General features: G+C 46.2%; 1 protein-coding gene across 1 annotated transcript in view; it reads left to right on the forward strand.

Moving 5' to 3' along the window:
• Positions 1-17,366, forward strand: part of SFXN5 (sideroflexin 5) — a 168,060-nt gene that overhangs the window by 81,401 nt on the left and 69,293 nt on the right. Inside the window, exon 10 of the mRNA XM_073343014.1 lies at positions 14,423-14,513. Within this exon, the coding sequence (XP_073199115.1) occupies positions 14,423-14,513 (91 nt within the window). The remainder of the gene's footprint in view (positions 1-14,422; positions 14,514-17,366) is intronic.

A 17,366-nucleotide genomic window follows, 5' to 3' on the forward strand; every position in this document is an offset into this window, starting at 1 on the left:
CTGAATGGTAGTAATATAGCATCTCTTGACTTGTAGGATACCAAGTACTTGAGAAATTTAGACCAAAATTTTCAAAAATATCCACTACATTTAGACTTCTCAGCTGGGTCCTGGCCCATCACAAGTGCTCTTAGGCACTCTGGTAATACAAATAGTTAATAATAAGATGAGTGTGTGAATTTCAGAGGTACTGAGCATTCACAGCTCCCCCGCCTTAAAGTTGAAAATATGGGTCTATAAAAACCATATCAGGAAGAGCAGCCGCTTGCGAGGTGGAATGTGCCAATCATTGAACAGCATGCAGCAGCATGGCACACCAGTGTAGTACAGGGAGTGGAGAACAGAATATTTAATTGAAACTTGAGGGAGAATGTAGGGCCACAGAATGTAATTAGATTAATTAAAACTTGGCCAGGAAATTAGGTTTAAAGATGCCATGAGTAGTTTAGCAAATGTGAATACAAAATATCAGGACTTTAGTGTGATGCCTCATCTGAAAGATAACCCTCCTGCTATTAACTCAGCAAGTCAACGGCAGGAGTAGGAGCAGTATCTACAGAATTACTAGCACCATTACCCTGGGTTTCCTTGGACGTACTTCGAGGTATGCTGTTCAGTGAATGGGTATCTCTGTAGTCTTAGTATCTCAGTCTAGAGAGAATATTTCTAGAAATGGTGTCCCAGCACTATAGCTAGTGGAAAGCAATATTCATTTCTTTACTTGGTACTCTGCTAGTACTCATCAGAACTTTGATTCAGACTGGTATTAGCAGGATGCCTGCTGTTTGTCCATGCACATTCGATGCTAGAGCCTGTCTGTGCAATAAGAACAGAGAGGGAGGAACAGTTGGTTTTCACAAATGTCACTTGAATAGAAATGAATTGATCATTCAGTAGGAAGGCCTGTGACTCCCTCTTATGCACTGCCACAAGTTCAAGTGTCTGTTCTTTGTCTTCAAGGCCTTTCGTAATCCCACTACAGTCTACATCTCTGATCTAGTCACTAAAGGTACATCTATACTGCATTGGGAGTCAGCCTCCCAGCCTGGGTACACAGACTTGTGCTAGTGGGGCTCATGCTAGCTCCCTAAAATAGCCGGAGAGCCTGAACCATGACCTCAGATGTGGTGTAGACATACCCCTAGTACAACACGCACACACTCCGCTTCATCAATGCTGGGGCCATGTTGCCATGTTCATCCACTTGTCCCGCAAATGTGTGTCTGTTTTTTTCCCAAGCTTCTGTCCTGTGAATGGAACGCCTTCCTGATCACCTCCCTCTCTTCATTTACTCCCTCCTAAAGACTTTCTGCCTCCATGCTGGCCACAAGAAGAGAGTCAATAATATACCACAATGACAAATCTAAAGACATCACCATACTAGTGATTTCCTTCTCTGGGCTTCCAAGTACCTCCTGTCTACTCTGTGTTTGGCTCGTTGGGAGTGTAAGCATAACAGGGCAGGAACTGCCTTTTGTGCACTCTGCTTAAATGCTAAAGCACAGAGTGATCAAGTAGCCACCTTTACTCACCATATCCCCTGTTATCTCCTGCAAGGTAGTCTTCTTCCCTGCTTTCTTCCCCACCGCAATCCCCCATCATACACCAACTCTCAGACACACACAATTTTTCACTCTCCTGTCTAGGCAAAGGTGCCCCTGTGGCGTTTTCTAATCCCAGCTCCCTCTTCCCGATAATTGTTTGTGAGTAGTGTGGCGTGGCTGCATTGACAGCCTGTGAATTTGGTGTTATAGCCCATAATCAGTTTGTGAGAGGGAGCAGGCGGCCACCCACTGTCCTCAGGACTTTCTACCACTTAGTGTGGTAAAGAAACATTTAGAACTAGGAGGAGGTCAGTTCAAAATAGGGCGAGGGAGGGGAGGGAGAGTGGCCCCATGCCTCCTTAGAGATTAGCAGGAACCTGGATTCTGTCACTCACAGGTTTTTTCTCCTGCTCCTGATTCTAAGAGCAGGTGATAACTTGCTTTGCCTGTTTGACTTCTATTGTATGTTAGTATGCAGCTCTGAGTCCTGGATCCCTGCCCTGAGCAAACTCCCAAAGGCTCCTGCTCCTATTTCTTTGCTTCTCTCCTTCCCTAACTGGTCATAGATTTTAAGACCAGAAAGGACCATTATTCACAGATGCATGAATTCCAAGGCCAGAGCAGGGTTGTCCTGGGGTTCACTACTCACCGCTGAGAGGCTTCCCTGGGGCTTTTCTGGGGATTAGCTCTTGACCAGTCTCACGCCCCCTTTTTCAGTTGCTCGCTCTCTCTCTCTGGAGTCAGGTTTCTCCCTCTTCATGACTTGGGCCTCCAGCCAGGTCACTGTAGTCCTCCCCTTCCGCAGTAACAAAGTCTCTCCATACAAACTGTCTCAGGTGCTCTTCCGCTCTGCTGCCCAGCCCGTGCCACTTTCCCAGGGGCTGTTAGGGGAACCCAGGCCTGCCCACTGCTCCATGTTCCAGCCCAGGCACCCTGTGTTTGGCAACCACGGTCTGTTTGCTCCCAGACCCTGTCGCTATCTTCCCCGAACTCCTTATCTTTCTTCACCATATTCTGGCCCACCCCAGGGTCACTACCAGAAGCTTCTCTGTTCCCTCTGGCTACTTCAGCCTCTCCCGGGTTCTTGCTAGAGTCGGAAGATCTCGCTCAAGATCCTCGTACCTGGCGAAGTCTCATGCATACTGGAGCTATAGTCTATGAGCAGAGGAGAACTACTGAGAGAGAGCAGAAACACCAGCAGTGTAAATCTCACCTGTCCGCAGCCTGTCCGCTCTTAATCAGCTAACCCATAGCGGCATCTCTTGTTCAATGTGCCAGAGACAGTTCAAAGCTAAAATTTGCCTGATCAGCCATTCACATATTCAGAGAAACCAAATCAATCAGTGATGTCGTGGTCATCTTCAAACTCAAAGGAACAACAACATTCCCAGGCAGAATCTCAGGCCTCACTCCTCCTAGAACTCCTCCTTGTCTATTACCAACTCCCATCCTCTCTAGGGCTTGCTGCAGGGTGCCTTCCTGCTGCCCCTTCATACCACCAACTTCCTCTTTTTCTGCCTAGCCCAGCTCCTCCCGCAGCTAGGGTTCATCGCTCCTTAGACAGTATCCGTCCCGACTCTCCTCCAGATGCAGCCTGTCACAGGGTTAGTTGGGGTTTTTTTCCTTCTCAGGCCTTGTGTAGGGTTGACACCCCATCACAGGACCACTGTGAGTTCAGCTAGTCCGACCTCCTGTACAACACAGGCCACAGAACTTCCCCACAATCGTTCCTCAAGCAGATCTTTTTAAAAAAAAAAATCCAATCTTGATTTTAAAATAGTCAGTGATGGAGAATCTATCACTGTCTGGTGATGATCATGTACTCTGGCCATCTGCATAACATAGGCCGGAGAACCTCACCCAGTCGTTTCTTCATCCAACCCATAACGTCTGCTGGAGCTGCAGCGTATCTGTCAGGCGGACAGCCAGACTTATCCGAGGACGTGTCCACAAACAGGAGTGGTACTGGTTTAAGATTTGTTGATGCAGTTCAGCCAATAAAACACTATGGTGGAGTGTGTTCATACCATGCCTCGTGTGCCAGCACACACCCCACTGCTTGTGTCCACCCGCTATGTGCTGTGTCACTACAAGCATGGTGCACTGTGGATAGGTATCTCAGTGTCCTCCATGCCACCCAAAGGCTCACCACCTTGTGGGAAACTCCAGGATCTCCGCCTGCTGCCTTTTCCCTCCAAGCACCTCTTTCCTTATTCAGAGAGGCTGGTAGGGGCAGTGTGCTGGGAGAGAAGCTGAGCCCTGATTAGGGGGCGGGGCTTCTCTGACTCGGGGCCCTATAAAGGGAGCCAGCCAGTCAGGCCGCAGCCCAGACAGCTGCAGCGGCACAGGAGCCAGCAAACAGAGCTGTAAACAGGGGAGTTGGAGTGGGGGCAGTTTGCAAGGGGAGTTTGGGGGGAAGACTAAGAGAGCCAGGCAGAGGAACAGCCTGGCTAGTGAAGGGAGAGTGTGGTGGTCTGGCAGTGTTGTGGTGTTCGCTGGGGGGTTTGTTTTGCTGTGGGGGGTGGTGTTTTGGTTTGGTTTGTGTTTCCCAGACTAACGGGACTTAGGCGGGAAGGCGATGACAGACCAGAGGCAGCAGCGGTAGTGACCCAAGCAGTGGAAGACGCATTGAAGATGACTGCATGTAGAAGCTGCGGCATGTACAGGATCCTGGAGGAGGTACGTGAGAAGAGTTTCGTCTGCATGAAGTGCCACCTGATAGGGCTGATGGAAGAGAAGATCCGAGGATTGGACATGCAAGTGGAGACTCTGGTTGAGTTTAGAAGGGGGTTCTAGCAGATGGTAGAGCAAAGACGTGAGGAGGCTGAAGGGAAAAGCTCAGACTTGCAGATGGGAGCAGGAGATACTGCTGGGTGAGGAAAGTGGACAGTGGAAGCATGTGACTAAGAGAACCCGGCAGAGGAAAAGACGGGGCAGTGAAGGAGAAATAGAGCTCAGGAACAGGTTTGCGGAGCTGGAAAATGAAGAAGGAGCTCAGCAGGTGGCCACTGAAGGTGAGAGGGCAAGGAAGAAGAGAAGAGCAGATTGTCCTATAGGAAGAGGGCAAGAGCCAATGAAGATAACAGCACCGAATATGAGCCCCAGGAGGATACGGGATGGGTTGCAGAGGATTGCAAGGGACAATAGGAATCGAGAGAACTTGCGGCCGGATGGAACAGGGATAGACTGGAGAATCGCACCATCATCAGGAAAAGGCAGGTCTACGTGATTGGGGACTCATTACTGAGAAGACTAGACAGGCCTGTAACAAGAGCTGATCCAGAGAACAGAAGGGTGTGCTGTCTGCCAGATGCTAAGATATGGGATGTGGACCTGAGGCTGAAGAGGATCCTAACGGGAGCGGGAAAGAATCCATTGACTATCCTGCATGTGGGAACAAATGATACGGTCAGATTCTCGCTGGAACGTATCAAGGGAGACAATGCCAGGCTGGGGAAGATGCTTAAGGAAATAGAGGCTCAGGTGATCTTCAGTGGGATTCTGCCTGTTCCTAGAGAAGGGCAACAAAGGTGTGACAAGATTATGACTATCAACAGATGGCTCAGGCAGTGGTGCTATAAGGAGGGCTTTGGGATGTATGGCCACTGGGAAGCATTCATGGACAGAGGACTGTGATCAGGAACAGTCAGCATGGATTCACCAAGGGCAAGTCATGCCTGACTAATCTAATTGCCTTCTATGATGAGATAACTGGCTCTGTGGATGAAGGGAAAGCAGTGGACATGTTGTTCCTTGACTTTAGCAAAGCTTTTGACATGGTCTCCCACATTATTCTTGCCAGCAAGTTAAAGAAGTATGGGCTGGATGAATGGACTATAAGGTGGATAGAAAGCTGGCTAGATTCTCGGGCTCAACGGGTAGTGATCAATGGCTCCATGTCTAGTTGGCAGCCGGTATCAAGTGGAGTGCCCCAAGGGTCAGTCCTGGGGCCGGTTTTGTTCAATATCTTCATAAGTGATCTGGAGGATGGTGTAGATTGCACCCTCAGCAAGTTTGCAGATGACACTAAGCTGGGAGGAGTGGTAGATACGCTGGAGGGTAGGGATAGGATACAGAGGGACCTAGACAAATTGGAGGATTGGGCCAAAAGAAATCTGATGAGGTTCAACAAGGACAAGTGCAGAGTCCTGCACTTAGGACGGAAGAATCCAGTGCACCGCTACAGACTAGGGACCGAAGGGCTAGGCAGCAGTTCTGCAGAAAAGGACCTAGGGGTGACAGTGGACGAGAAGTTGGATATGAGTCAACAGTGTGCCCTTGTTGCCAAGAAGGCCAATGGCATTTTGGGATGTATAAGTAGGGGCATTGCCAGCAGATCGAGGGACATGATCGTTCCCCTCTATTCGACATTGGTGAGGCCTCATCTGGAGTACTGTGTCCAGTTTTGGGCCCCACACTACAAGAAGGATGTGGAAAAATTGGAAAGAGCCCAGCGGAGCGCAACAAAAATGATTAGGGGACTGAAACACATGACTTATGAGGAGAGGCTGAGGGAACTGGGGATGTTTAGTCTGCAGAAGAGAAGAATGAGGGGGGATTTGATAGCTGCTTTCAACTACCTGAAAGAGAGTTCCAAAGAGGATGGCTCTAGACTGTTCTCAGTGGTAGCAGATGACAGGACAAGGAGTAATGGTCTCAAGTTGCAGTGGGGGAGGTTTAGGTTGGATATTAGGAAAAACTTTTTCACTAGGAGGGTGGTGAAACACTGGAATGCGTTACCTAGGGAGGTGGTGGAATCTCCTTCCCTAGAAGTTTTTAAGGTCAGGCTTGACAAAGCCCTGGCTGGGATGATTTCGTCAGGGATCGGTCCTGCTTCGAGCAGGCGGCTGGACTAGATGACCTCCTGAGGTCCCTTCCAACCCTGATATTCTATGATTCTATGACTGTTCTCTGGGGATGGACTTCACCTGAGTAAGGAGGGAAATCGACTTTTACGATGGCGGATGGCACAACTGATCAAGAGAGCTTTAAACTAGGAATTCGGGGGAGATGTCCAGGTAGTCTCCATACTGGATTTTCTCTTTGAGAGGGAAGAAAAAGAAGTAAGAAGGAATACAGCTGTGGGTAGGAGAATGGACATACGGCGGAAGGGCAGTCTACCAATCTAATAGGTTATACTGGCGGTAGAATGTCTGTGCCCAATCGGGTGCAGAATGTGAGTGGGGCCAAACAGTAAAAATTAAGATCTTTGTACACTACTGCGAGGAGCCCGGGTAACAAAATGGAGGAACTTTAGAGCTACTGGTGCAGGAAGTGAAACCAGATATTCTAGGGAGAACAGAGACCTGGTGGCCTAGTCGTCATGACTGGAGTACGGGTATTGAAGGGTCTGTGCTGTTTAGGAAAGACAGAAATAAAGGCAAAGGTGGCGGAGTAGCACTGTATATCAAGGATGAGGTAGAATGTAAAGAAATAAGCGATGGAACAGATAAGACAGAGTCCGTCTGGGCAAAAATCACATTGGGGAAGAAAGCTACTAGAGCCTCCCCTGGGATAGTGCTTGGGGTGCGCTATAGGCGGCCGGGATCCAATCTGGATGTGGCTAGAAACCTCTTTAATGTTTTTAAAGAAGTAAATACTAATTGGAATTGTGTGATCATGGGAGACTAACTTCCCAGAGATAGACTGGAGGACGAGTGCTAGTAATAATAACAGGGCTCAGATGTTCCTAGATGCGATAGCTGATGGATTCCTTCACCAAGTAGTTGCTGAACCGACAAGAGGGGATGCCATTTTAGATTTGATTTTGGTGAGCAGTGAGGACCTCATAGAAGAAATGGTTGTAGGGGACAACCTTGGTTCAACCAATCATGAGCTAATTCAGGTCAAACTAAATGGACGGATAAACAAAAATAGATCTGTGACTAGGATTTTTGATTTCAAAAAGGTTAACTTTAAAAAATTAAGGAAATTAGTTAGGGAAGTGGATTGGACTGAAGAATTTATGGATCTAAAGGCAGAGGAGGCCTGGGATTACTTCAAGTCAAAGCTGCAGAAGCCTGCATCCCAAGAAAGGGGAAAAAATTCATAGGCAGGAGCTGTAGACCAAGCTGGATGAGCAAGCATCTCAGAGAGGTGATTAAGAAAAAGCAGAAAGCATACAGGGAGTGGAAGATGGGAGGGATCAGCAAGGAAAGCTACCTTATTGAGGTCAGAACATGCAGGGATAAAGTGAGAAAGGCCAAAAGCCATGTAGAGTTGGATCTTGCAAAGGGAATTAAAACCAATAGTAAAAGGTTCTATAGCCATATAAATAAGAAGAAAACAAAGAAAGAAGAAGTGGGACCGCTAAACACTGAGGATGGAGTGGAGATTAAGGATAATCTAGGCATGGCCCAATTTCTAAACAAATACTTTGCCTCAGTCTTTAATGAGGCTAATGAGGATCTTAGGGATAATGGTAGCATGACAAATGGGAATGAGGATATGGAGGTAGATATTACCACATCCAAGGTAGAGGTCAAACTTGAACAGCTTAATGGGACTAAATCGGGGGGCCCGGGTAATCTTCCTCCAAGAATATTAAAGGAACTGGCACAAGAAATTACAAGCCCATTAGCAAGAATTTTTAATGAATCTGTAAACTCAGGGGTTGTACCATATGACTGGAGAATTGCTAACATAGTTCCTATTTTTAAGAAAGGTAAAAAAAAGTGATCCGGGTAACTACAGGCCTGTTAGTTTGACATCTGTAGTATGCAAGGTCTTGGAAAAAAATTTGAAGGAGAAAGTAGTTAAGGACATTGAGGTCAATGGTAATTGGTACAAAATACAACATGGCTTTACAAAAGGTAGATCATGTCAAACCAACCTGATCTCCTTCTTTGAGAAGGTAACAGATTTTTTAGACAAAGGGAACGCAGTGGATCTAATTTACCTCAATTTCAGTAAGGCATTTGATACGGTTCCACATGGAGAATTATTAGCTAAATTTGAAAAGATGGGGATCAATAGGAAAATTGAAAGGTGGATAAGGAACTGGTTAAAGGGGAGACTACAGCGGGTCACATTGAAAGGTGAATTGTCAGGCTGGAAGAGGTTACCAATGGAGTTCCTCAGGGATCAGTTTTGGGACCAATCTTATTTAATCTTTTTATTACTGACCTTGGCACAAAAAGCAGGAATGTGCTAATAAAGTTTGCGGATGACACAAAGCTGGGAGGTATTGCCAATACAGAGAAGGACCGGGATATCATACAGGAAGATCTGGATGACCTTGTAAACTGGAGTAAAGTAATAGGATGAAATTTAATAGTGAAAAGTGCAAGGTCATGCATTTAGGGATTAATAACAAGAATTTCTGTTATAAACTGGGGACGCATCACTTGGAAGTAACAGAGGAGAAGGAGGACCTCGGGGTATTGGTTGATCACAAGATGACTATGAGCCGCCAATGTGATATGGCTGTGAAAAAAGCTAATGCGGTGTTGGGATGCATCAGGTGAGGTATTTCCAGTAGAGATAAGGAGGTGTTAGTACCGTTATACAAGGCAGTGGTGAGACCTCATCTGGAATATTGTGTGCAGTTCTGGTCTCCCAGTTTGAATTCATCCTTTTTAAACATGGAAGAGGCACAGAGAAGGGCTAGTAGGATGATCCGAGGAATGGAAAACCTGTCTTATGAAAGGAGACTCAAAGAGCTTGTCTTGTTTAGCCTAACCAAAAGAAGGCTGAGAGGAGCTATGATTGCTGTCTATAAATATATCAGAGGGATAAATACCATGGAGGGAGAAGAATTATTTAAGCTCAGTACCAATGTGGACACAAGAACAAATGGATATAAACTGGCCATCTGGAAGTTTAGACTTGAAATTAGACAAAGGTTTCTAACCATCAGAGGAGTGAAGTTCTGGAACAGCCTTCCAAGCAAAGCAGTGGGGGCAAAAGACATATCTGGCTTCAAGACTAAGCTCGATAAGTTGGGATAAGTGGGATATGATGGGATAGCTTAATTTTGGCAATTAACTGATCTTCGACTATTAGCGGTAGATATGCCCAATGGCGTGTGATGGGATGTTAGATGGGGTGGGATCTGAGTTACTACAGAGAATTCTTTCCTGGGTGTCTGGCTGGTGAGTCTTGCCCAAATGCTCAGGGTTTAGCTGATTGCCATATTTGGGGTAGGGAAGGAATTTTTCCCCAGGGCAGATTGGCAGAGGCCCTGGGTTTTTTTTGTCTTCCTCTGCAGCGTGGGGCATGGGTCACTTGCTGGAGGATTCTCTGCACCTTGAAGTTTTTAAACCATGATTTGTGGACTTCAATAGCTCAGACATAAGTTAGGGGTTTGTTACAGGAGTTGGTGGGTGAGATTCTGTAGCCTGCGTTGTGCAGGAGGTCAGACTAGATGATCATAATGGTCCCTTCTGACTTTAAAGTCTATGATTCTATGATTCTTCTTTACAGCATTTCCCCTTGTTGCTGCAGTGGCTTCTCTTTCACCGCTACCAGAGCAGCTTTCTGCCCCACTCCTACAGCCTGCTGCATCTCATTACTCATGGGCATACTGTTGCCTCTGTGAAGGGCAATATCCATTTGCATGGATTGCTGGGTTTTTAATGTTGATGTGCATTCGTAAGTAAAGCCTCTTCCCCTTCTGTGCCACATGGCTGTTTATCTTTAGTTTACTTATAGGGACATAGACCAGGTTGTGCATGGACCATGTCTCTCCCCTCTTTGAGTCCCTCCACTGGATCTTCGTCACCTACCAAATCAGGTTTAAGATTCTTGTCCTTCAATGCCCTGCATGACTCCCCCAAGCCTGCATTTTTGTCCTGCTTTCTCACCATATCCCACCTTGCCTCCTGTGCCCCTGCCCCACCACTTCCTTTTCTGTTCAATAGAAACATCTGTCCCTCTGCCCCAAACCAATCTCTCTCCTTCACCCTACTTCCACAGTCTCCTCTAATGCTGGTTCTGGTTCCATGGTTTCCCTTCTCCTGCCTTCCTTTCATCCCATACCCCCTTGATCCCAACTCTTCCTCCTGTCTCCCTCTTTGCTCCAACCCACACTCCTTCCCTCTCTCTTGTCCTCACTCCCTTCTCCTACCCTCTCCCCACCTTTGTCTCTGCCTGCTTCCCGATCTCCTTCCTCCTTTGCATCTGAATTCAAGTGGGTGTTCTGCTTCTTCTCTCTTGACCCACCCTTTTTATTAGCTATGTTTTGTGCCTTCTGTTGGCCCCTTTTATGCTGCACCCTCTGAAGCTTTGTGCTGGTGACTTTGAGGGTGAAGGATGGGCGAGCCTCATTTAGTTCCCTTTCCATAGGTCTGAATCTCCTTCCATGGACACTGGCAGGTTGATAGTTCAAATGCCAGCATTAAGCTTAGCCTTCCGTAGGCGCTGGCTTCCTCCAGGCCCGGGGGGTGCTTAACCCCGCGCTCTGCCCCAAGCCCCGCCCCCACCCATCTCTTCCCCCAAGCCCCACCGTCCTGCCTCTTCCCGCCCAGTTCTGGCCCCTCCCCACAGTGTGCCCAATCCCTACTCCTTCCCCTCCCTCCCAGAGCCTCCTGCACGCCATGAAACAACTGATCAGGGAGGGAGAGGCACTGATTGGCAGGGCAGCAGGCGGCCGGGAGGCGCTGGGAGGAGGGGGGAGCTGGCTGCTAATGGGTACTAAGCACCTGGAACACCCACGGAGTCAGCGCCTATGCAGCCTTAACATTGTTGGAACATAGGAATTGCCAGACTGAATCAAACCCATGGTCCATCTAGCCCAGGCTCCTTGTCTCTAGCAGTGGCTAGCACCAGATGCTTCAAAGGAAGGTGCAAGGAGCCGTCCAACAGGCAGATGTTGGATAATCTGTCCCCGATGTAAGTCTCCTCCTAACCCTTCGTAGTTAGAGGGGAAGAGGTGTTGTGGAGTGATCGGCAGTGTTCTGTGGGTTCTCAGTATCTATTTCTTTGTCAAAATCCACCACTGAAAAATAAATAAAAACACCCCTTGGTTGGTGACCCGCTAATATGGTTACTCCGCTACTTCAGAAACAGATATCAGGGTGAGCACAAATCCCAGTTCTGGCCCTCACTGGGAGCTTTCCAATGGATTTGATGGGGAGCAGGATTGGGCCTTTATTGAACGAACTCAGCATTGCCAACCCCAAAAACCATTTGTCAGATCTCAGAAAAATCACAGTTGGCTGAAAAACAGATTTGAAAAATAATAATTTGGGGAGATTTTTTTTAAATTTGTGTTTTGGCTTCAGGATACACTAGGGTCGTGTTTTCAAGCCTTTCTCGGCAACCAGAAGGGCAAGAATTTTTTTTTCTTTTGTGAGAGCTGAGGTTCTTACATAATCTCTTGACTCCAGGAGCTGGGACTTCAAAAAAACCCACCAAATGTGGTGGCATTCATGGTAAAATCCAGCATTCTGGCAGCACTGCAAACTCTGCTCTCCACACTGAGCTGACCACATTATGGATGCTGACAATAGGCAAGTGGGGCAAAGACCCTCCATAAAAAAATAGGAAGGGAAAATAGAGTTTGCCAGAGACAAATGTTGACCCAGGAGAGAAAGCAATGTTATTTTCCAGCTACTAAGCAAACACTGTACACTATATGGTACAGGGTCTCTTTGTTATACCTTTGCAGATGGGGCCTGATCTTGGATGGTAATACAAATAAATAACAAAAATTAACTATACTCACCCCTAGAATAACTCCATTAGCATTGAGTTACCGTAGTGATGCATTTGGCCCACTGGACATAATACCTCTGGCCAGCCCCTCGCAATTAAAACCCATTAACAAGTCTTTGCTGGTCCCCCTTTTATTTGCAATGATCTGAGATCAGAAATACCCGTGTGTTGCAGGGCAGTCTCCTTTCCCAATTTACAGTGGTTCCACTTTGTGACCTGCAGGAAAGAGTTCACAGATTGGGTAAAATAATTTCAAAACTGTAAAAACAAACGCTCATTAGTTTCTTAAATCTAGACCTTGTGTCGAGAATTTGGGGAGATTGGATTTAAATCTATATCAACATTTAATTTCATATTCACAGCAGGGTGGGTGTTACAGACAGAAGAGTGAGTTCATCTGTGGCACCAAATTGAATCTGAAAGTAAAATGGTTTTTATTACCAGTAACTTCACAGCAGTGACTCAACTCAACTCTTTTCAAAAGCTGCTGCTCCTGCATTTTGCATTCAAATCCTGCAAAGCTCCAAGCAGAGGCGTTCGCTAGCTAAACAAAATATCACATCTCTGCAGATTCAGTGAATCAAATGTATAAATACTGTAGCTGTATTGTAGGTGTAGCGGTGCCAGGAACCGTGGTTAGGATTGTCTGAGCATTTCCTTTCTAAACCCCCATTTTTCCAGTAGCTCACAACTTAGCTTTCACCTTTGGGGCTTAAATTTTCCAGGACTTGGAATGTTTGAGCTAATGCTGCTCAGCCATTTTTGAGAATGAAGAAGGGGAGGGAGGGAAAAAACATGTTTCTGATTATTTTAAAAATATGTAGTATGGCTCTTTTTGAATGCCACTGATGCCAAAGTGTGGGTGGGGTGGGGAGTGAAAGCAGAAAGGGACGAGTTGGCAGGGAAATACCCCATAGGAGGAGAAGTGTCATTCAGTGTCCCAGTGGAAACCTGCTTAGGTATGGAGGGGTGCTGAGGATGTGAAAATCCTAACTGTGCTCACGCACTATTTAAACAGGAATCGTGTTTTTTAGCATCTTTGCAAAGAAAGACAATGACACTGCATGTGCCTGTGTAACTGACCTGGCCAGAAAATGTTGGGTTTTTTTTTCCCACCACAGATAATTTTGATTTTTTTATTTATTGTGCATGTATTTATTTATTTCGTAAGAAAATTGAAAGCTCTGAGAACCAAAAAATTTTCAGCCGTTTTTGGCTAAACATTTTTTGCATTGCACTTTTTTGGGTGAAGACTTTCAGTCAGAAACTGTCAAAACCATTTAGGTTACAGCCAAACCTTTTGGTTTGGGGCCTTTTCATATGAAAAATAGAAAGTTTTGAGGAAAGTAGGTGCTTTCTGCAATAAAATTGTGTTTAGATGAGAACCCAGTTTTCTATCGGGGGGGGGGGGGGAGTTTTGATGGATTTTTTTTTACCAGCCTTACTCTATAACCGACACTGTTAGACTGTAGGGTTTTGTCCTCCCTAGCAGCTGGGCAAAGACCCACATTGTTGCTTTGGGTTACATATGTGCAGCTACTTTAGGATTGTAGTAAAAATGCAGTGCACGCTGCCTCATTCAAATGCTGGAGGAAACGGGTGAAAAAGTATAGTTATGGAACCCAGGCCTGCTTGGTGTGGCACTCTGTCCCCCTCTCGTGGCACCTAGACCAGCTAGACATTGATGAGCCTGCTACAGCCTTGGCTAAAAGACTTGTCTTTTAGCTCATGCAGTAGAGAGAGGCTCATGCATTAAGCTCCAGAAGTCCCAGGTTTGATACCAGCCGACGACAACTAGGGTCCGTTGGTGTTACAGTTATACATTATCCTCTACGTGGCTAACCCGTAATCCCATCCAAACTCTGCTGGAGGAGTGAGATTGGCTGAGAAAATACCATCAACTGGATAAAAAATGCAATATAGGGCCATCTCTGTTAAAGGCAATGGTGAAGAAACAACCCAGAAGAGTAACACTGTAATGGGTCCCATTCTTTCTTTGGGGGTGGCTGTGGAGGGCTGGAATTGTGGGGCGGGTGGAAGCAATGGAAGGGCTACACATAAGGTTACCTGAACGGATTTAGCTTTGGAATGGTTTTAGAAGCAAAGGTCTCTCCCTCTCTCATCTCGTTCTGTCTCTGCTCCTTAGTCACTTCAGGGCATAGAACGTGCACCGCTATTTGGAACTAAATGCTTTTACCTTTCTTCGATTTCTCTGTCTAAAGGTGGGCCTTAATGTTCTGGTTCAGAGAGCAAACAAGTTTACGCCAGCCACCCGTCTCCTGATCCAGAGGTTTGTGCCATTCCCTGCTGTAGGTAAGAAATGATATACTTCTATACTCTCTGTGTGTGTGATATAGCCCTAAGTATGGATTTAATGCATTTGAGGCACACGGGTAGCTTCTGCCTTTGTGATTTATACTGTTGCTTGAACCCCAAGCTGGCAGCACTGCAAGATGTGCAATGAGTGGCTGGGATGTTGTTATTCTAAATAAAATATAGGATTGAAATTCACTGTTTCAGTGGGAATAACCTGTGTGGGCCACTCAGACTGTCAGAGAGAGGACTGGACAATGCAGAATGAGTTCTGACTCTTCTAATCTTCACCGTTTAGATGACCATTCATTCCTTGGGTAGTAACCATAGCCTGGGCTGAATAAATTCCTAGGTTTGGTGTTTATTGGCCCAAGATTTCATTATATCCAAGTTAACAAGAAGTACTCACAAGAAGTTATTATCCTGAAATGTTTTAGTCAATATATTTGAGACATAACATAAACCATCAGCAGGATGAAACGGGCATATTTGTAGTCACACAGGAAGTGAGTTTTGAGGACCGTGGCTGGAGTGCAGGAATTTGCATGCTGTGCAATTATTGAAAGCAGTGACTGCGGTACCCCAGTACTCTGCTAGGCTAAGACCGGTGTATTCCAATATATAACGGAGTAGCTATTGGCCTCTCCCATTAGACACCAGTGTTCAGTATGAATGAAGGTAATAAGACCTTGGTCTTAACACAATAGCTACCTGCTTCTGGAGATCTAGGTTCAAACATGGTGTAGAGCCCAAGTGAAATGAGTTTGGTGGTCTTAACCCACTCGCTGGTGGTTTCAAAATGACGTTAAAATATCCACTACACAATGTGTCATTGTTCAACTTCTAGAGGCTCTGAATCAGAAGTGCTGGAACATTGGAGTTTAAGTCTGAGGTGCACTGACAAATATTATGTGAAGAGGCTATCTGGTTTAGTGACGGTCAGTGCCATCAGCTCCTTGCTTTTGAGGACACTAAAATTAACTCCAAAAGCAGACAGGGAAAAAATGTGTGAATGCAAGGACTAATATAGTCTGTTTGCAACATGATCTGGTTATTGTAAATTCAGTAAAAGGGGCTGCTGCACATAATCCCAGGCTGCAAAATTTGCAGATTTACAAATGTATTTAAGCACCTAAAGATGCAGATAGCCGCCATGGGATGTACAAAAGCACCTGAGCAGATTAGGGACCTAACGCCACTGAAAGTCAATGAGACTTAGACACCTTCACTTAGGGACTCAGTGGGTCAATAAAAGGTTAAATTGTTGGTTTTTTTTAACTATTTGAAGAACGACTAATATCACAGATATGGGGTTGTTCTGTTTGGTTCCACTGGAGAGAGAGGTCAGCCAGCCATAGCCCATAAAATCCAGCATAACCTCTGGAGTGAGGGGGAGGTGGTGAGGTGTTCTGGTTTATGCATGTGACTGGAAGCCAGGAGCTCTGAAATTAGAATCCTGGCTCTGACCGATTCCCTGTGTGATATTAGGCAAATCACTTACAGACTAATTTTCAAGTGGCCTCTACTTTTGGATGTCTATTGTTTTGCATACCCCACTTGCGCCTGCTTTTCAGAGGTGCTGCAGCTCCCCCTGAGCATCTGCAGCTCCCCCTGACTCCAGCTGGAGTTGAGAGTGATCTGTGCTTCTGAAAGTCAGGCCCCAGGTGTCTTGAGCTGTGTGCACAAAAAGTCAGGCCCCCAAAATCCAGGGCTAGTTTTGGAAATGATGTCCTTTACCTTTCTGGGCCTTAGCTTCCTAGTCTGTAAAACGGGAATATAGCAAGTAAACTCTTTAGGGCAGGGATGCTGTCAATTTGGTCTGTGAGGTGCCTCGCACACTTTCTTTGCTGCAAAAAATAATAAATAATAAGTATATTTACCTCCCTCCCAAGGGTTTTCTGAAGATTAATGTTCCTAGTGCACTTTAAACCTGAAAAGCTCTCTGTAAACTGTTACAAAGGACACAAGTTCTTGTTTTTCTCCATATAGACGGAATAGACTTACCAACCCTCTGAGCTGCATACGATAATCTTCAGAAGCCAGAGAGTTGCCAGACATGCACAACCTTCACACACGCATTTTTTAAAATATTAACATCCTACTTACTGTATCACAGCTAATTAGTGCTAGAGCTGGAGGCCTTGTGGGTTTCCATCCTAGTTGTAAGTCTTTGGAAAACCAGTTGATATGTTGTCAAGGTGGCATGGAGGGGCTTGGGGCTTCTCCCCTGTAGCGGGGTGGTGGGGTTAGGGGTTTCTGCCCTGTGGGGATGGGGGGTCTTGCGGCTTCAGCCCGCTGGGGCGCATCTGTCAGGGCTTGGGGCTGAAGCGCCATTCCTGGCACACCTTGCAGGGCAGAAGCCCAGAGCCCCACCACCCTGCCACAGGGCAGAAGCCCCGAGCTCCCCCACTAAGTCTGGTAAGCGGAAAATGTGGGGGGAGGGCCATGTAGGGGGCTCTGCGAGCTGCACTTTACCTCTAAAAGAGCTGCATGCGGTTTGCAAGCTGTGGTGTGGCCATCCCTGCCATATGGGCTGCTGCTTCTCTCTCTCTCTCTGTCTCTTTTTTTTAAATAATTTTTCCCTTTTCATCCATGGCAAGGGTGACTAATTTTAGACCCTCAAAAGTGAAAACAGTTATGGATGTCTTCATTGGTGGGGTTTTTTAACTGATTGTCTGTCTTATTGAGTGATAGGAATGATGCATACGGGGGTGGTGTGTATCTGCCATAAACATTTTAACTGTTTATCAAATCCCTCATCATGCATCATTACTTAAGCAGCCTTCAAAAAGCCATTTGTAAGGTATCCCCCTCAGCCGTCTCTCCACTCTAATCTAAGCTAGTTTGTCTAGG

This window comes from Lepidochelys kempii, chromosome 4 (genome assembly GCF_965140265.1).
Source record: "Lepidochelys kempii isolate rLepKem1 chromosome 4, rLepKem1.hap2, whole genome shotgun sequence".
In the NCBI taxonomy this organism is placed as follows: Eukaryota; Metazoa; Chordata; order Testudines; family Cheloniidae; genus Lepidochelys; species Lepidochelys kempii.